The following is a 19,659-nucleotide window of genomic DNA, read 5'->3' on the forward strand; positions in this document are numbered from 1 at the left end:
ATACTGTCCACTGACGGCGCGAGTGCATGGAATAGGCCTAAAGCATCTGTCCAACATGTGTCAATAACGTGCCAGTTCACTGCTGCAGCAACATGTTGCCACTCACTCTGCTTTTTGTTGTAAGTGATCCAAATCCCGTGACCGCCGAACAAAACTGCTTTTCGGGCCTCCGCCTAACCCACACGTGTCTCCACCTCAACCTTCGCGAAACTTCGCTTTTTTGCTTTTCTCAGTCCTTCTGCCATTGTTTCCGACAAGACATAATACTTGCATTTGAGTCTGTTTTATATACAGATCGCTTTCATAAGGTCGTTTGCATTGACCAGTTATGGTTAAAAAGGGGCGTGTACCGGGCGGAACGTGAAGCTGATTCAGCTGCGCACATTTGTAGGCACTCTGTGATTTATAAAGCAAAGATTGCTTAGAGGTGTGCGTACCCAGGGTTTTATAAATATATATATAGATATTTTTTTTTTAAACATGCATAATGTTGCAATGTCAATTAAACCGCTTTTCACAAGTCAAAACCACTTGTGCATTGTCGTGAGTTTTACCAATGCAATTTAGATATTTGTTGCGACACTCAATATTGACTGAATGAGTTTTGCAAATTCGCACGCAAGCCTTTTTTTCATCAACAATCTTCTTTTATTCACAATAAATAGCTTGCCTTTATTAAATTACCTTTATTTATCTAACATAATTTCAATGAACAAATTCATTATAACGAACAAATGAAGGGCATAACATTACAATTATGAAAACAAATGAGAACACTTGTCACACTCATAATTTAGATTAATTTAGGTTTTAGAGAAGGAGGATAGAGGTGGATGGGTGGATTATGAGATGAGGCTCTTTTGGGGCATTTTTGTGGGCATCACATGCCAAAGTCATCATTCATAATTTTCCCTCATAAACACACAAAGCCAAGCACCCACACACGCAATAAATACAACTTTTTTCTAAAATTACTGTATGAACTACGTGTACTGCTGCGACAGTGTGTACCAAAGCGTCCACGTAGTACTGTGTAATACTCTGTTACCAAATGTCAGTATGTACACTATGCTCTACGGCTGAGTGTACTGCGTTTAGTGAACTACTGCTTGTATACCATCCCACTGTGCGACCGCAGAAGGAAGGGAGCAGTCATGGTAACGAATCTGTGTTCAGTGTACTATTGTGACTGCCTACATATGTGCTAATGTTAATCCACTCACTACTCTACTTCTGAGTGTACTACTGTGTTAGGTTTACGATTGCCACTGTGCATTACATGGTTTACTAATTTTAGTCTGCACACTATACTACTGAGTGAACTATTGTGTTAGGTTTACATTTACATTTAGCAGACGCTTTTATCCAAATCCACTTACAATAAGGGTTGCTATTGCCACTGGGTATTACATTGTTTACTAATGTTAGTCTGTGCACAACTCTACTCCTGAATATACTATTGCGTTTAGTGTGCTACTGCATGTAATACTGTCATGCTGTCCCACTGTGCCACTGCAGCAGGTAGACAGCACAGTCATGGTGACTACCGGTTTTAGGACTTTACCATGTGAACTTAGACCTGGTTTGTGAGGTGGGGAGGCGCGACATTAAATGAAACAGGTCAACCGCCAAGCAATGGGGGCCAATTGTGACTGGGTAAAAAGCTACACACACCCACACACATATGCACGCATGCACTCACACGCACACACATGCAGAGTATAGGGCACACTGCACCCCAGACAAAGTATTGAATACCACACTAATATAAACTTGGTAAATATCTACACACACGCAAATGCACTCACATGCACACACATTATGCATGCACACACAGACACATCACAGACTAGTGCATACTGTGCACCAGACAAAAGATACATGTGATCATCGTGCTGGTCTATGTAGGCTAGATTGCCTTTGTGCTCAGTGGGATGAGATCAGATATATACACTAATATAATTGATATATGTGCTTGAGAGAGCTGTACTCATTTCTGGATTCTGCACATCAGAAAGAATATTGAACAACATCAAATGTTTACTCCATATATATCTATAGGTATATATAGTAATTTCCCACTGATCTTTGACCCCTTGGGCCCTCTCCAACCCCAACTCCATATCTGATCTCATCCCACTGAGCACAAAGGCAATCTAGCCTACATAGACCAGCACGATGATCACATGTATGCAAGATTGCACTGTGCAGCGATGCCAAAAACTCTCTCTGTTGAATGGACCATCAAATGTAGCCAGCCAGGTTTTATGATCTGTGGCCGCTCCTGGTGATCCAGAAAAGAGAGTGCGTGTCCCACTAAAAACATTCGGACCCAGCCAAGATCATAAATCATTGACCTCGTCGCTGTGCACGACAACTGATTAATGAATAAATTATTAGTGGAGATAACGCATAATTAATTAACCTCAGTTAAACGAACATGTGCACGGTGCACAGCTTGTGATCACGCGAGCGTTTTCTTTTGTGCGCAAACATTTCTGTTCTTCTTCGCTGTCGTCGTATTTTTTTGCACGCGTGTGTGTGCGTTATTTAGGTTTCCCTCCGGATCAAAAGGCAAAGCCCCCGCAGTCGAATGTGTCGAAATCCGCGTCGGCCTCGAAGTCGAAGCTGTTGAAGTGCGGCGAGTCCACGTCCTGGCTGCAGCCGTGGAAGGGGCTGCCGCCGCCGGGGAGATCGGCGAAGCCCCCGGAGACTTGCACCATCGCAGGGGCCCGGGTGGCCAGGGGCGAGGTTGGGGTGCAGGTGTTCAGGTAGCCCAGCGCCGAGGAGGCCGCAGCCCCGCCCATCAGGAGGCACACGGCCCGCACGGCCCGGGCGTCGCTGCTGTTGCCGTGGCGAAGGCAGTCAGACACGCGGTGGGGCGGCGCGGCCGACACGCTGCGCAACGACCGTCGGTGCGTGGAGGCTGTGAGAGTGAGTGAGTGAGTGAGAGAGAGAGAGAGAGAGAGAGAGAGAGAGAGAGAGAGAGAGAGAGAGAGAGAGAGAGAGAGAGAGAGAGAGAGAGAGAGAGAGAGAGAGAGAGAGAGAGAGAGAGAGAGAGAGAGAGAGAGAGTTACGTCGCTGCCCGGGACGTAACTGCGTACCTTTTTTTCTTTTGTAGTATGCCACCCTAAGATTTGCTGTGGCCCCCATTGGCCCTGGAATAATCTTCTGGAGGCGCCACTGTAGCTAGCAAGCTGCATCAATGTATGGCCTCACAGCTGGTTTCAATAATCACTCCTCTAGAGATGAATGCACACTTCATGAATCTTTACAATTCCTAGCAAGTCAAATACTCTTGACCTCTTCATCCCGACGCCAACTCATCCTTGATAAATGTTTGCATCGTATTCATATCAATTCGAGGGAGGAAGATTTGTTCACAGGACGTGAGTGCGCGTGTGCTACTGGTGCGTCCCTGGTGCTGCTGACCTCCTGTGGTCTGATCCCTGTCTCTGAAGGACCCGCCTCGATTGGCCAAGCGTGAGGGTGGGGGGGTCATCTCTCCGGTGCGCGGAGACCCGGGTTCGCTTCTGGGCGTGTCCGGGAGAGGATCTCTGTCGGTGATGCAGGGAGCGATGCTGCGCTGCCTCTGAAGGGTCAAAGGTGAAGCCATGCCCTGTACAAAAAAGTCATAGAACGGTAATGAGCCTAATGACAATTTAGTTGCATTTCTGCAAAGAAAAGGTCCTTGCTTCTTTTTGTGCATCTGCTTCCACACACATCGTTTGACCTAATCAACATCTGGTAATACTTTAGAAGCCTTATGCAGTGCTTCGTAAACTATTTTCAAACCTTATTAAAGAAAAAATACTACATCTTTTATCATTGAAGTGTCTGTAGCTGAATAGTCCCAACAATCTCTCCATATTTGTTTATCACGGAACACCCGCCTTTCGGGTGTTGCGTGAATCCCAAACCCACGGTTGGAGAACACTGCTTCCAGTCTGCTATAGCGTCCTCTGGTGGCCTACAGGAGCCCTTCATCCCAAATGTCAGATGTAGGAACACAGAGGAAGTTTTGGGAGATGGCTCACCTCTCTCACTTTCCTCAGCAGCTTCAACCACAGACTGCAAATAAAAACAATGATCCATTATTGTTTGATCTAACTCAGCCTTTGCTCAGCAATATATTCCTAGTGGGAGTTATATGAAGTTAATTATGGTGAAAAAAATGAGAGTGTGTGTAGAGATTTAATAATTTGTCCCGGACCTGAGTGAGTGAGTGAGTGAGTGAGTGAGTGAGTGAGTGAGTGAGTGAGTTTTTCAGGTGAGATTGAGTGAGTGAGTGGGTGTGTTTGTGTGTGTGAGAGTGAGTGAGTAAGTGCGTGCTTGCTGGTTTGTGTGCATGTGCGTGCGTGCGTGAGTGAGTGTGTGCGTGACACGGACCTGCAGTCTTCAGGGTTGTCGGCCAGTAGCAGCAGATACTTGTTCTGCGGCAGTATGAGGGCGAAGCAGCAGTCTCTCCTGCCCCCTGCTGGCAGCCTGGGCAGGTCCAGGATCTCTCGGCCCTCCGCGATGGATTCACAGTTGGACAGAAGCGCCACCACCTGGTCGGGAGGGGTCTCCGCATCGCGACAGACGCACAGGCTGCCCTCTAGGGTCAGCACCATGAACTTCTCCCTCCATTGCTTGAACATGAAGCCACCTGCAGCGGGAGAAGGTAGGCTTCAACTCCCTCATATCAAACACATATCACAGTAACATTGTGGGGACGGCTGATTGACAGCTCGGTGCTCATCCAATTTGATCAAAGCATCATCATAGAAGATTTATGACGTACAATGTATGACAACAAACCGACACACTGATGAGTTTGAGTCGGTAATCTCAAAAGGAGTCACAGGCCCTTATCCAGAGGACATTTGACAGGAAGCCATAATCCTTCCAGCCCCACTTGACACGTTTGCACACGATTACCAAAGCGAGGCCACCCACTGCACCGCTCTCTTAGCTGCTCGGTAGCAAATTGCAGCCTGATATTGATTGGCCGAACTTAACACTGTGCCGTGATAGTTTGTGATAGATAGATAGATAGGTAGATGGATAGGAATTTTGTTAATCCCTGGGGAAGGTTCACTCAGGAAATTGCACTTCCAGCAGCAGCAAACACCATGTTAGGGGTTAGGGTTAGGGTAACAAATACAATAAGAGTTATGCCTTATCACTCCTTACAAAGTTCCCTTCATGGAGGTAAGTTTGCATCCGTCAATGGTTTGGAGACGATGGAGAGGGACTTCTGGACAAAGTCCAACAAACTGCTCAGAGTGCGTGCTAGAGAAGACCTTATCGAGTATAAGGTCTGCACCAAACCTTTCCTCAATGCTCACAGAAATAGAGGAAATAGTTAATGGAAATAGTTAAAGGTTCAATATGCATCCTACAGCACTAAGCCGATAAAGCAGAAGACCTTTGTGGACAATAAAGTCTATCCTATACTATTCTGCTTATGGTTCTGCATCGCTGGCTCTGAGCGTAGTCAGCCAAAGGTCAGTCAAGCGATCACACTGATCTGGGAATCGTTATGACGTGACGATGACACTAAAGATGACAATATATGCAAACCTCCTCAACTCAATCATATTTAGGGGATTTTGCTGTCGCTTTTATTCAAAGCAATATGCAGCCATTCATTCACACATTCACACACAGACGGCAGAGTCAACCACGCACCAGCTTGTCGGTAGCAGTTAGGGTGAGGCGTCTTGCTCAGAGACACTCCCGGAATCGACAACCCTCTGGTTACAAGTCAAAACACTCTACTTCTGTCGCTTAACTCATCTATCATAAATGATCGTAGCAGGAGTGACCCAGCCGGGTGTTTTGATGTATGATTACGTTTGTGGACAGCTTTGTCACCTCTGCTTGAGACACGGAGACCCGACAGTGCAGTACAACGGCTTCTCAACGCAGAAGTATGATTGGGCCTTTATGTAAGAGTGACAGGTGAGAGGCGGGATCATGAAGGATCTGTCAGAATGGTGTTATAATGATATTAGATGGAGAGGACAGGTTGATACGGTGTGTGTCCTCCCGCCCAGGGGATTATAGATGAACAGGTAGATTACCTAGGGTGGGACAACCCGGTATCACACGATTTCGTGCTCATGCGCACAATCGTTAATCTGTGCGCACGGTGTCCCAGATCACGATTGTCCGACTTTTTTAGTGCTGCACAGAACGAAATGTAAACCAATGCATTCTGAATGGGAGCGTTCTCCGACAATTAACGTCGTTTTTGAGGAGGTCTGCTTACAAATCAGAAATGTTGACATATATATAACTAGATAATAATATAGGCCTATACAGATATATAACTAGAGGGTGCACTGTACTATCTGCGCTCACCCCTTCTGAAGCTTCTCTCTCTCTCGCTCTCTCCCTCTGTCCCTCCCTTTCTCTCTTTCTCTCTCTCGTTTCGTTTTGTGGAGCACGTCAATTGTCGGAGAATGCTCCCATTCAGAATGCATTGGTTTACATTTCGTTCTGTGTAGCACTAAAAAAGTCGGACAAACGTAATCTGGGACACGATTCAATAGATTAATAACGTTTGTGCGCATGAGCGCGAAATCGCGTGATACCGGGTTGGGGCGGGAATGAGGGAGGAAAGGTTAGGGTTAGGGGGGGACAGACAGACTAATCATACATCAAGTGTATACCATAAAAGTTATTCGTCAGTTGACTCTGTAATACTTAATACTCTATAAACATTAACTAGCAATCAAAGTCCAATGTTAATTAATAATGGTAACTTAATTCACACACACTCGTTACACAGCACTTATCTCAGCGAGTGTAGAGATAGGAAGTAGGACAAACACACACACAAACGCACACACACACCCACACACACACACACACACACACACACACACACACACACACACACACACACACACACACACACACACACACACACAACATAAGGACTGAATATATGGGACTATGGCTGTGTCATCCTGTTGATAAGCAGAGACTGTTGCCATAGCAGCACATCTGGGAGCTTAAGGAAGGGTTACTGAATGATTGTCCAAACACTGAGACTTAGAACTGACTGGGTTCATGTGTAGAGTCGTTGAGTCTACAGTGCCAGTTTACAGTTTGACTGGTAAAACGCAGATCATCCAATCAATGCAGAGATCCCAGGTTAACCCAAAATAGTCGAAAGGATCCGAGACTAAGTAGGACAGTAAAATAGTCGGACAGTATTCACCTAACATATAATATCGATGGCAACAATAATAAAATCACGTTAATATCAAATTTAAGTTGTTTTTTTCAAGTTCTCATCAACCCCCAAATAAATATGTAGGGCACCATAATACTGAATAAAAATAACTGACCTAAACCCAAAACCAAGTGCCTCACACACACAGAAAATACAGGTAGCTGCACCTAATGGCCACGTACGATAAAGAGGGAAAGTCCATCATATTCTGATCAAGCCGTGCCAACATGAGCTTTAAGAGACATCAATGAATCTTACCATATTTCTTCAGGAAGCCACGGTGTATTCCTGCCTTGCTCATGACTGCAAACTGCAAACTCATCCAAACTAACACACAGAACCCCTGCTGGGCTTCAGGGATATGGGGGAGCTGAGGGAAATGAGAAAGAGAAAGAGTGAGGGAGAGAGAGAAGGGGATAATAAAGAGAGAGAGACTTAGCCAGAGATAGAGAGAGAGAGAGAGAGAGAGAGAGAGAGAGAGAGAGAGAGAGAGAGAGAGAGAGAGAGAAAGAGAGAGAGAGACAGAGAGAGAGAGAGAGAGAGAGAGAGAGAGAGAGAGAGAGAGAGAGAGAGAGAGAGAGAGAGACAGAGAGACAGAGAGACAGAGAGAGAGTGATAATCCTATCCATTAAGGGCATCTCTAAACCTCTGTTGTTGTGAGGGGAACCAGTCATGCACACAAAACACACACCCACATACACACACCAACATACACAAACACACACACACACACAGACACACACGCACACAGATATTTTGCAAATGTCGCCAATCATCATAACTGATGGCACACACACACACACACACACACACACACACACACACACACACACACACACACACACACACACACACATTGATATTGTGCAAATGTCGTCAATCATCATAAGTGTGATGGCTGAAGTCCGCGCCAAAGGGGATCAGGTACTCATCACATGTCTTTGCAGATGCCATCTCTCTCTCTCTCTCTCTCTCTCTCTCTCTCTCTCTCTCTCTCTCTCTCTCTCTCTCTCTCTCTCTCTCTCTCTCTCTCTCTCTCTCTCTCTCTCTCTCTCTCTCTCTCTCTCTCTCTCTCTTTTATTATCCCTCTCATTTGGATTTTGCTTTGTCTGGTTCTCTTTTAGGATTTTCTCTGCATTTAAATAATGTATATCTGTCTTTGTTTATGATTCATTGAGGACACAAACAAATGACAACATGCATCCGCCCACAAACAGTGCGCACCACACCTACACTCCTGTATAAATGTGTACCTGCAGAAAGACACGCCCACAACCACACACTCTCATGGATGGACATATGGACGGATTGATAAAAGGACATAGGGATGGATGGATTGATGGACATATGGAGAGATGGATGGATGGACATCGATGGATGGATGGACATATGGAGAGATGGATGGATGGACATCGATGGATGGATGGACATATAAGAAGATGGATGGATGGACATCGATGGATGGATGGACATATGGGGAGATGGATGGATGGAGGGGTGGTGGAGGACATGTTGCTGTGTCGCTATGTTGCTGGGGATTAAACCCAGCTTATTGTCCGTGGCCACCGCTGGAATAACATTACATAACCAGAGCCAGAAGCATGGAGGAGGAGGGGGAGGGAGGGGAGGGGGGAGGGGGGAGGCATGGGGGAGGAGGGGGGAGGGAGATCGCTCTCATGAGCTGGTGTGTGACAGAGGACACACATTCACAGATGACAGAGATTGCGATCTCACTAGACTAATCGCTGTGGGTTTCAACACACTTTGTGACTCAGCATTTTATTTAAATTAGATTGAAATGATTCAATGGGCTTTGAATCACTGCTTTGAGGATGATGTTAGAAGTATGAGTAGTAGTAGTACTAATAGTAGTAGTAGTAGTAGTAGTAGTAGTAGTAGTAGTAGTAGAAGTAGTAGTAGTAGTAGTAGTAGTAAAGTAGGAGCATAATGAATTGATGGAGGTAGTATTATATTTCAGTGCTATTAAGAACTGGGCTTCTTGTGGTAGTTGTACTATGAGTAGTATAGTTTTGTCAGATGGCAGGTAGTGACGGGTAGTAGTGCCATTGCTTGTAGTACCCGTTCCTTGATCACTAGGGGGCATACATAACTTGGTTAAGCCATGCAGTCAACCTTCACTCATGCTAGAGCGCGATGCGTAACTAAACGACCTGCCAATGATTTCACTGCCAAAGTTCATAGTGTGGAGCTAATAATATGATGTTTGGAGTTATATTTCTACCGATTATTACCCAAGCTTTAACTGGGAAAATAACAACTACACCTATAAGTATCATCACCAAGCACTGTGGAGGTGATGTTTTCCCCATTTTATTCCTATGAAGACGGTTGTTACAAAGGTGATAGTGGGGCTCATATTAAATAATGTCATTGACTTATTATTAATGTTATTCTATCTATTTTCTGCTCAACCGAGTCCAGAATCCTACCGAAATAATCTTGTAAGGATGAATCCCTTCCTCCTTACAAGACACGACAAAATGTCGTGCTCCTCATCTTTGGTTTTGGGAGTGTTTTCTAAACTTTTGGAGAGCTAGGGGTCTGGGGGTGCTGCATCTTAGGATCCGCATCCTCATCATCTTCATCATTCGCACCATTAAGATCATCAATCATCTTAGTCAATTAACCGTGACTTTTAGATTCATGTCATTAAGGTGAAATAGGGTATCTTCCTCAAGGAAGGTTTCACGGCAGACCTCGGGCTATTGAACACACAACCTTTCGTCTGGGAGTAAAAGACTGTGTCGCTGCCCCTGCCCTGGCTTCATGTGAATACTGTGACGGAGGACTAAGTAATGACCTCACTTGATGGGATGATTTATGGGTGAATAGCCCCAGCCGTCCTGTGTTCCTGTCTCACCCCCCCCCCCGGGCTGTCCCTCGTGCTCCGCTGGTTCCTGTTTGTCCCGGTCCTTTAAGGTCTCCAGGATCTTCAACTAAATGGATTAAATGAGAACACAGTCATCGTCTCCCCCCCCCCCCACACACACACACACACACCGCCCCCCTGTCCCCCCTTCCTACACAAGCACACACACACCCTTTGCACCACATTCACAAGACCGGCACTGCTCACTCCCCATTGGCCCGTTCCCCCCCAAGACGGTGAGTGTGTGAGGGAGAGGAACACCCCCACCCACCCCTGAGCAGGACCCCCCTGCGTGACCCTCTCCCTCCCTCTCTTTCTCTCCCTCTCCCTCTCTCTGTGTCTCTGCCTCTCTCACTCCCCTCTCGCTCGCCCTCGGTGCATCTATCGGGGTGCAGTGAGTGCACTGTTGCCGAGGCCCTCTATTGAAGAGCTCTAGAGAGAGGCAGAGAGAGAGAGGTACACAATGGGGTCTTTCTCAGTCCCTGTGTGTCTCCATTAGAGAGCATGGGAACACAGAGGAGAGCCCAGCACAGCAAGGCTCTTAAAGGGCCAGGGGGACCCACCTCTCTCTCTCTCTCTCTCTCTCTCTCTCTCTCTCTCTCTCTCTCTCTCTCTCTCTCTCTCTCTCTCTCTCTCTCTCTCTCTCTCTCTCTCTCTCTCTCTCTCTCTCTCTCTCTCTCTCTCTCTCTCTCTCTCTCTCTCTCTCTCTCTCTCTCTCTTTGGGGCCCCCCTGACGTTTTTCGTGGGAAAAAACAACACAGAAAACACATCCCAAGAAAAAGAACAACAACAGGGAAGTTCCTGGCGACTTAATTATTCAGTAGGAGAACTGAAGACCCCCCCATCCCCCCCCCCCCCCCCCCCGCCCCTAACAATCCCTGTATCGCTCTGTCCCAATCCCTCCAGACCAAAAGCTTTAACTGTATCACGTCTGGGATCTGAAGACACAACCACCACCTTTAGACATCTCGCCTCGCCAGACAAGGATCTGCTGTTTGGTCTACGCTGCCTGCAGGCTCATCGTTCTGCATGGATGCATCTACCAAATGGATGGAATACTGCAGCAGCTCACCTATTGCATTACCTAACGTATCTACCTTTTTAAATGCTCATCATCTGATAAATGTTTATTATTATGCAATATGCAACACTGGATATCCTTCCTGTACCGACAGCGATATATTGTTTCACCATCTTATGACAACTGTACTTTGGATATATATATATAAAGTAACTTTTTATAACAAAAGTTGCTTTGGATAATAGTGTCTGCTAAATGCTCCCTATGTAAATGTCAAAAGTACATGGATGCACGTTTCCAGTATACCGACGTTGGAAGCAAAATGCCCCAAATATAGCACAAACTGAGTTGCATCTCTGTTTTGTGTTCTCATTTATGATTAATGTTTATTATTATTTTTATAATATAGCAAACTGTTCAATAGGCCTGTGTGCAATTTTTTTATGTTTTTTCGACCTTTTAATAATGTTTGATGTTTTTTCATTATTAACCCATAGCCTATCAAAATAATCCACGATATAGGATAGAAATCAAACCAATTAATTTAAATGTTCTTCTGGCCAAGGGTCAGATGTTTTGCCTCGTTGTCTGGGTCCATTACATTCTCAGGTTAAAGTCAGGAAATGGGGAGAACCAACCATGGCTTTACTTTGTTTTGAAGCGGGGAGCGGGTGATTTACCCGTCCCTTGGGAATCCGGGCGTAATTAAAAAGAGAGCGGGGAATTGTCTCGACGCAAGCAGCAAACCCCCAGGATTCTCACATCTCCTCCTGTGAGAAAAGAGAGAGACGCAGGGGGAGGTCGGAGGAGGAGGAGGAGGAGGAGGAGGAGGGGGTAGCAGGAGAATGGAAAGAACTTGAGTTGAGGAATTTGAATGCTAGTTGGAAGGAGGAGAGAGAGAGGGGAAAAGAAAAAAGGGGGACGAAGCAAGGAGTATCGGAGGGAGTGTGGGGAAAACGGGCAGGGTCTGGACAAGGAACAAGAGACTACACGGCAGACCGGTTCAAAACTATTCCCATCGGAATAGTTTTCTTAACAACTCAATCAACTTTGCTGAAAACTTCAACGCGACTTTAGATGATTTTGTGCGCCGTATTCTTTGCGTTGGGGGGTCTATTTGACATCAGTGCTTTAACACCGCTCCAAGGAGGAAGGTAGGAAAGTTTGGGTCAGCAACGTTTTCTTTTTGTTATTTGTCCGTCACTTTGCTGGAAAGGAGAAGCGAAACTGGATCGGAGTTGACCATACCTGCGGATAACCCGTCACCAGTCCCAACATCCTCTGGAGTAGCAGCGAAACTCTTAAGTTCTTCAGATCAACTTTTTTTGGGGTTACCGGCGAGATGCTTTGAGTTGATCTTGTTTGCGCTGACACTCTTAAAACATTAACATGAAGAATCAGTTCATCGACCTGGTCCATAAAAGAGAAGCGAGGATGGGGATCTACCAACCGGTGATGCTTGTGTTGATTTTGTCCGCTTTGAGGACCGTAGGATCAGTCACCGTGACAGGTAAGTCGCCTTGTTTTATGCATGGCTTTTGTTTAGCTGTAATCATGAAAACTGTTTGTCGACAGAATCTCATCGTAATGAGCAATTAGTCGCGTGCACTTTCCCCAGCCATTAAACTGATTAGCTGTTGGATTGTGAGAGCAGCCAAACCACAGCTGCAGATCTGTTGCACGTCTGGCCGCTCTAATTAAATGCAAAGAAGGCAAACTGAGCAACCAATTGCATGAAACACCTTCAACAAATGGCGGGGGAGTTTAAATACACACAAGATCCCTTGAAAGAGCCTTTGTTTTTATTCAAATTGAACTGATCTTTCGTGTTCATGGGAAAAAAAAACGAACCATCTGAAAAAACAACCAATATTCCTCATCAAACAAAAGTTTGGTGACGCGCAGTTTTTGATTTATTGACTGCGGCTGTTTATCATCAACTGGTTTGAGGTTTGCTGCCTCTTTGGGCGTGGGAAATGAACACCAAGCTTTTTAAATCTGGTTTATTCTTTACCAGCCAGCCAGGCAGGTATCTACTACAATCCATACAACTAAACTGATGTAGCCAACTCGTTTTGGCGTCGCAATGTGGCCTGGGGACACGACGATATGTTTTGGCCCCTGTAGTATGTTATCACAGGGGCCTCCACCTGTCCATGGTTCTGTTTTGACTATTTACACTTAACTGTGTTATCCAAGAACAAAGGAGGAAGAAGTCATACTACTTTATCCTTACAGTTCTATAACCATAACCAAGAAAGGCCAAACATATTTTTGGTCTTGACAGCCCTGTTTGATTTACAGGCTTTTAGCACAGAGTGCTTCTGCTGGTGTGGTTGGATGTGTCATGAGTGGGTGGTGCGAGCTAATTCGGGTGTAGGTAGAAGTAGTGTTAGGGTCGCTGAAGGAATGCAGTAGCATTAAGGAGTCTTGAAGGCAATCAAAACACAACAACAACCGTGAATGGAATGCGTGAGCTTGTGAGTCAGGGTGAGACAGGGTCCCGGGTCTGACTCAGATGGGCGGGGGGGGGGGGGGGGGGGGGGGGGGGGGGGGGGGGGGGGGGGGGGGGGGGGGGGGGGGGGTGATGGATGGGCTGTGGAGTACGGGGCCATGGGAGAAGGAGAAGGAGTTGGTAAAAAAAAAAGCGTAGGCGGCGGGGGCGACTAGATGTGAGGGGATGAATACCAAGAATGGCATGAAAAGAAGGAAAAAAGTCAAGGGTAAAGGGAGTGAACAGCGGCCTGCTAGGAGTTATGTCCTTTTAAAAGCCGAAGAGATAAAGAGAGGGGGTGAGAGAGTGATAGATGGACGCGGCCTGCATGTGTAGGATGTTTCTTGATATCTCCCCTGTCCTGTTAACGTGTGAACGTCCAATATGAGAGAGAGACACAGAAAAGACACAGTGATGAAAGTTTGTGGTTGGACGTAGACACACGCACGCTCGCACAAACGGACACACAAACAGACACAACCACACATACACACACACACACACACACACACACACACACACACAGACACACACACACACACACACACACACACACACACACACACATGGTTTGATGTCTGCATATTCCAGCAACCGTAGCATTCTTATAAAAGCTTTACAAGCGCATTGTTATTAGACCTCACAGCTGGAGGGAAGCCAAAAAGGGAAGCTCAGCTTGTCTTGTTCCCGGTACACTAGCACAAAATAGAAGGACGGAACAGTTTGGTGAAAGAAGTTGCTCAAGCTGAAAGATGGGTTCTGGAATGACTTTTGAAGGCCAGGGAACACACACATTCACACACACACACACACACACACACACACACACACACACACACACACACACACACACACACACACACACACACACACACACACACACACACACACACACACACACACACACACACACACACACACACACACACTCTCACACACACACACACACACACACACACACACACACACACACACACACACACACACACACACACACACAGGGACACCGTGAAGCCAGAAATCAGTGGCCCCTTTCACGCAAGAAAAAGCCTTTTGTCACGCCGGCCGTGCATGTGTGCATTTGCATGACGTGCACGCGATGCAGAGCCACACACACTCTCTGTGCCGTTTGTTGACATCGATTGTCCAGTGCAACGGGGAAGCTGGTGACTCAATGCGGTTCGGTTCTGCGACCCACGAGGAAAGTAGCTGAGTTATGGCTGTTTATGTTTGTCTACGCAGGAGACACTGAGTCCTCTGCAGTCACAGTGCAGGGTTCAAAGTTCGAAGGTCGTCGGTGAAAACAGACAAGGAAGGCGGGGGGGACAAGCTTGAGAAAACCTTTATGGCCGTCAATCAGACGAAGCGCGACAGGGTATTCCTTTTCCATAAAACACTAAACCCTGACCATCTCCACGGCTCCTATGAGTTTTAAACACACACATTGTTCCTGCGTCGCCCATCACAGTGTTTTAACTGAGTGGCGTCAAAGGATAAAATTAAGTGGATGGGAGAAGTCAATGGTCATTACATAGATTTGGCTCCAGCTTTCCCTTGCTCTTCAAGGGGTTCAAACTATTAACTTTGACGCATAGTTTTTTTTTTTTACAAGTCAGAGAATGCTGAGGAGCGTTCCAAAAGTTTGGAAGCAATGAACAATTTTCTATTCGTAAAACCTACAAATTCTCGTTTTTTAAATCCTGGCATGGGACATATTTATGGCCGTCCCAGACAAAGCCTGAGTGAGTTAGTGCGTTTGTGTTTGGCTCCGTGTGCTCTGGCAAGATCTTACGCCAGTAGTGTGAGTTTCTGCCTCCGAACAAGAAGCCTTTGTCTCGGTATCAGGCTTCAGGTCAGCATATCTCCCAGTCAGGGACACAGAGGACAGATATGTGGCTTGTGGTTAACCACAGCATGGCCTGCAGGTCTCTGGTTTGATCATGAAATAAAAAAATAAAATTAACGACCACCAATAAAGTCATGAAATGCATTAAAGTGACCAGATAATTCCATTGATAATCTTATTTATCTTTCCTAATCTCTCTTGTTCTATTATTTCTCTGTTGTAACACTAGTTTTTCCTTTCATGAATTCAAAACGTGTTATCTCATCATCACGATATTCAATTACTCCCGGGCCTTTAAGTTGCATAAACGTTTGCAGGATCATGGGCACCATGTATGCCTTGACTTTTTATCTCCAAATCAATGCAATCAAATCCTGATCCATCCTACTCATTCCTTTATCGTCTTGCCTCTGCCTCTCTTGAACCCCCCGTGCAGCGCTGGAGTTTGAGCACAGCCCCATCACGGTGATCTCCTCGCTGGGCAAGCCGGTGAGGATGCAGTGCAGCTTGAAGGGCCGCGGGGGCGATGAGGAAGACCCCCCCGACGTCTTGTGGCTCCGAGACGGCCAGCCGCTGCTGCTCGCCGACACCAACCAGATCCAGGTCCCGCTGGACGAGGTCAGCTGGAGGGTCGTCAGCACGCTGAGGTGGGTCTTCACGGGGGTCTCGGCCGCATGATACGGCTTCATGGGGGGGGGACGCCTGACCTCGCCTTGACCTAAGGCTAAAGGGTTAAACTGTGGAAGTCAAAGCACAGAGGCCCAGCGTTGAGCGTAGGCTGATGCTGGGTCGGGATTGATCGTTTACTGCTGGATGTGTCTGCCTGCCTATCCGTCATTCTGATGGCTGTGTCTGTCTGTCTATGCCTGTATATCTGTCTCCCTTTCTGTGTGTCTGTCTACCTATCTGTCTGCCTGTTTGAATAGTGTCCTCCTATGTCACTAGTCTGAATTCTTTGGATGAAGGTCTATCTGCATGGCGGCCTGTCTATCTGCTTGCCTGTCTATCTGCTTGCCTGTCTATCTGCCTATCTATCTGTCTGTCTGTCTGCCTGTCTGTCTGTCTGTCTGTCTGTCTGTCTGTCTGTCTGTCTGTCTGTCTGTCTGTCTGTCCATATGTTCATGTGTGCGTGTCTGTGTGTGTGCGTGTCTCCGTGTGTGTGTGTGTGTTTGTGTGTGTGGGAGTTGCCTGCATGTTTGTGTGTGTGTTTGTGTGTGTATGTGTGTGTGTGTGTTAATCATCAGCCTCTGGTTTTGTTTGTCTGCTGCCCTTTTCTTATCTCTACTATTCAGTGCATTCAATGAAGGCTAATCCCAAAGAGTTCCCATTATGTGGCGGTGCTGTTGAATAGCAGCACCTGCCCTGAAGATACCTCTGGTGCAGCACCTGTGAGCGTGCCATGCCCTTCACTCGATGTTTCCATTTCCCTGTTCCGGTGCTCGGAGGCATGGTTGTCACATTATTTCTTGAAGCCTGAATAATCTCATGCGAAAGAGGGGTGGAAGAATCGGGACTTCCTTCACACCACCACCTGTTGGAATTTAATCAGGTTTGATCGGACCAACTGGTTCGTCCAGAAGTGTAATCATAAACAGCCTAAACGGCCCACGTCCTCATTGTTCTCGGCACTGTTGACATATTTTCGGTTCTTCTGTTGTTTGGCTATGAGTTTGACGATGTGCCTCTGGAACGTCACAGGATCGAGAAGGTCCAGCTCTCAGACATGGGCTCCTACCGCTGTGCAGTAGAGTTGGAAGGTCACAACACCATGTCAAAGCCTGGGAACATCCAGCTGGAGGGTGAGTTCAAGTCCAGATACAAACACACATACATATACATATATATATATATATATATATATATATATATATATATATATACATACAGGAAATGATCAACATTAGCCCAAACCCTTTTCAAGCACTGTGTGATTCCCAGACTTATTAGAGGCGGCTAATACCGGAAATACCTGTCTTCACTGTCTCTACACATTTGACAAATGCCAGGTTTCGGGGGAGATAAGATAGCGGTAGGATCATGAGAAGGGTTGAGACTGAGAAGCCATTAGAGTAGCACTGGTGAATGGATAACTAATTGTCTCTGGTTGTACTGGGACACACCAACAGCAGATGGGCAATAAACTGGTTTCATCATGGGCTTCTGTGGACGCATAAAGCACATTATGTATTCTTTCTAAACATTCACTTATTCGCACCAACATTCACCCGTTCACAACATGAATGCATCATCAGTGGTGAGTCTGGTGACAGCCATTGGTAGCCAAGGTAGTTAGGAACAGTGCATCTCACTCAAGGTCCCATCCACTTAGGCTGAGAAAAGTGAAGGAATCGCTACAGCAGCCCAGCGGTTATCCGTGTGTGTGTGTGTGTGTGTGTGTGTGTGTGTGTGTGTGTGTGTGTGTGTGTGTGTGTGTGTGTGTGTGTGTGTGTGTGTGTGTGTGTGTGTGTGTGTGTGTGTGTGTGTGTGTGTGTGTGTGTCTAGGTGTCTAAACCTCCCCTCTCCCCCGCAGGTCTGCCTCACTTCTCCGTGGAGCCTCACCATATGTCAGTGGTGGCCAACGTCTCCGTCCGGCTGCAGTGCGTGGCTCACGGCCCCCCAGAACCCGTCCGGGTCATCTGGCTCCGGGACGGGGCCCCTCTGAACACCCTGAAGGATTCAGTGGCCCTGTCCCCCTCAACACTCAACCTGACAGGTACTGGTACATCACATGGTCTTTACTACCTGACAGGTACCTTATGGTACAGTACATCACATGGTATTTACTACCTGACTGGTACCAGTACATCACATCGTCCTTACTACCTGACTGGTACCAGTACATCACATGGTCTTTACTACCTGACTGGTACCAGTACATCACATGGTCTTTACTACCTGAAAGGTACCAGTACATCACATGGTCCTTACTACCTGACTGGTACCAGTACATCACATGGTCTTTACTACCTGACAGTTACCCGCTAGTTCAGCACATCACATGGTCTTTGCTAACCGACGGGTACCAGTGAGAACACCAGTGATCCAGCTTCACGTTAAACAATCAGTCAGTCAGATACACAAGGATGGACCCACTCAAACAATCCTTACGTCACATGATGTTAATGAAACACCCATACGTTTTCTGGCTACTACTGAAGGATCATCATGAAGTCCCGTTTCTCAAAATGGGACATCATGATGATCCTTCAGTAGTCTCCTAGCGTTGCACCCCATCTCAACAAGGGTTTCAAAGCGTCCCTTGATCCCCTCCCTCCCCCCCTCCATCCCTCCCTCCCTCCCTCCCTCCCTCCCTCCCTCCCTCCCTCCCTCGCTCCCTGAAGCTTGGCTCAGTGTAACCAGCCTCCAGCTTGGCACATAAGCAGGAAGTGTGGATTGATGCCAGAGGGGCTATTGAAGATCTGCCCAACGTGGTTCTGTGCTGGTGAATGGCTGTGTGTGTGTGGGTGAATGTCAACCACAGCCCCCAGAGAACAGATCCGTTCTGTGATGGGGCCATCCAGTGGCTGGGGCGGGGGGGAGGGAGGGTGATTCCAGTGGTGCGGGGGGTGTTGGGGGTAAGGGTGACTCAGACTAGGGGGTTGCAGGGGTAACAGCTTCTGTGGTTGACTCATCAGCATGTGATTGGCAGCCTCTAAGCCGGGTTGTGATCCAACGCTAACTAACCACTCAGAGCGCTGGAATGTTCCAGCTGCTTCCAAACACCACAGGAGCCTAACAACCGCCGAGGGAAACAAAGCGACTGCCAACCGGGACTCATCTTAAACCATGGACACAGACTAGCAAGACCATCCACAAACCTCTCCCAACCAATACCTAACTTAACCCATCTCCAAAACAAGACTCATCTCAAACCATGGAGACGGACTGCCAAGATCATCTAAAACCATCTCCCAAACAGGAACCAAATTAGTCTCGTCTCAAACTATCTTGGGGCTCGAATGTTCCCACTGCTTCCCTCTGGCCAGCAAACTAAAGCAAAGCCCTGAGAACCAGAGCAGAGTGACAGCGTTTCCCCTGGAAGATCGAGAGAGACGTAAACACTGCATTCAGCGCTTTGGAGACTCTGTTTGCTGGCTGTTTGTTGGTGTTTTGGGGAAGGAAGGAACAAAGTAACAATCACACGGTGGCTTGAGTCAGTTCATTCACCCCCTCATTCAGC

At 46.9% G+C, this 19,659-nt stretch overlaps 2 protein-coding genes across 2 annotated transcripts in view; one reads left to right on the forward strand and one right to left on the reverse strand.

The window, feature by feature from the left end:
* Nucleotides 1-624: 624 nt before the first annotated feature.
* On the reverse strand, nucleotides 625-7,647 carry LOC115561814 (uncharacterized). The gene is made up of 5 exons (XM_030337036.1): nucleotides 7,487-7,647; nucleotides 4,390-4,648; nucleotides 4,038-4,071; nucleotides 3,433-3,619; nucleotides 625-2,926 (listed from the first exon to the last, which is right to left on the reverse strand). Exons 1-5 carry the CDS (start codon nucleotides 7,548-7,550, stop codon nucleotides 2,568-2,570), a joined length of 903 nt encoding a protein of 300 aa, XP_030192896.1. The 5' UTR covers nucleotides 7,551-7,647; the 3' UTR covers nucleotides 625-2,567.
* A 4,310-nt stretch (nucleotides 7,648-11,957) lies between these two features.
* Nucleotides 11,958-19,659, forward strand: part of axl (AXL receptor tyrosine kinase) — a 37,560-nt gene continuing 29,858 nt past the window's right edge. The window contains exons 1-4 of the mRNA XM_030380869.1: nucleotides 11,958-12,649; nucleotides 15,916-16,126; nucleotides 17,178-17,278; nucleotides 18,010-18,192. Coding sequence (XP_030236729.1) covers nucleotides 12,529-12,649; nucleotides 15,916-16,126; nucleotides 17,178-17,278; nucleotides 18,010-18,192 — 616 coding nt within the window. The 5' untranslated portion in view covers nucleotides 11,958-12,528. The remainder of the gene's footprint in view (nucleotides 12,650-15,915; nucleotides 16,127-17,177; nucleotides 17,279-18,009; nucleotides 18,193-19,659) is intronic.

This window comes from Gadus morhua, chromosome 16 (assembly GCF_902167405.1).
Source record: "Gadus morhua chromosome 16, gadMor3.0, whole genome shotgun sequence".
Classification (NCBI taxonomy): domain Eukaryota; kingdom Metazoa; phylum Chordata; class Actinopteri; order Gadiformes; family Gadidae; genus Gadus; species Gadus morhua.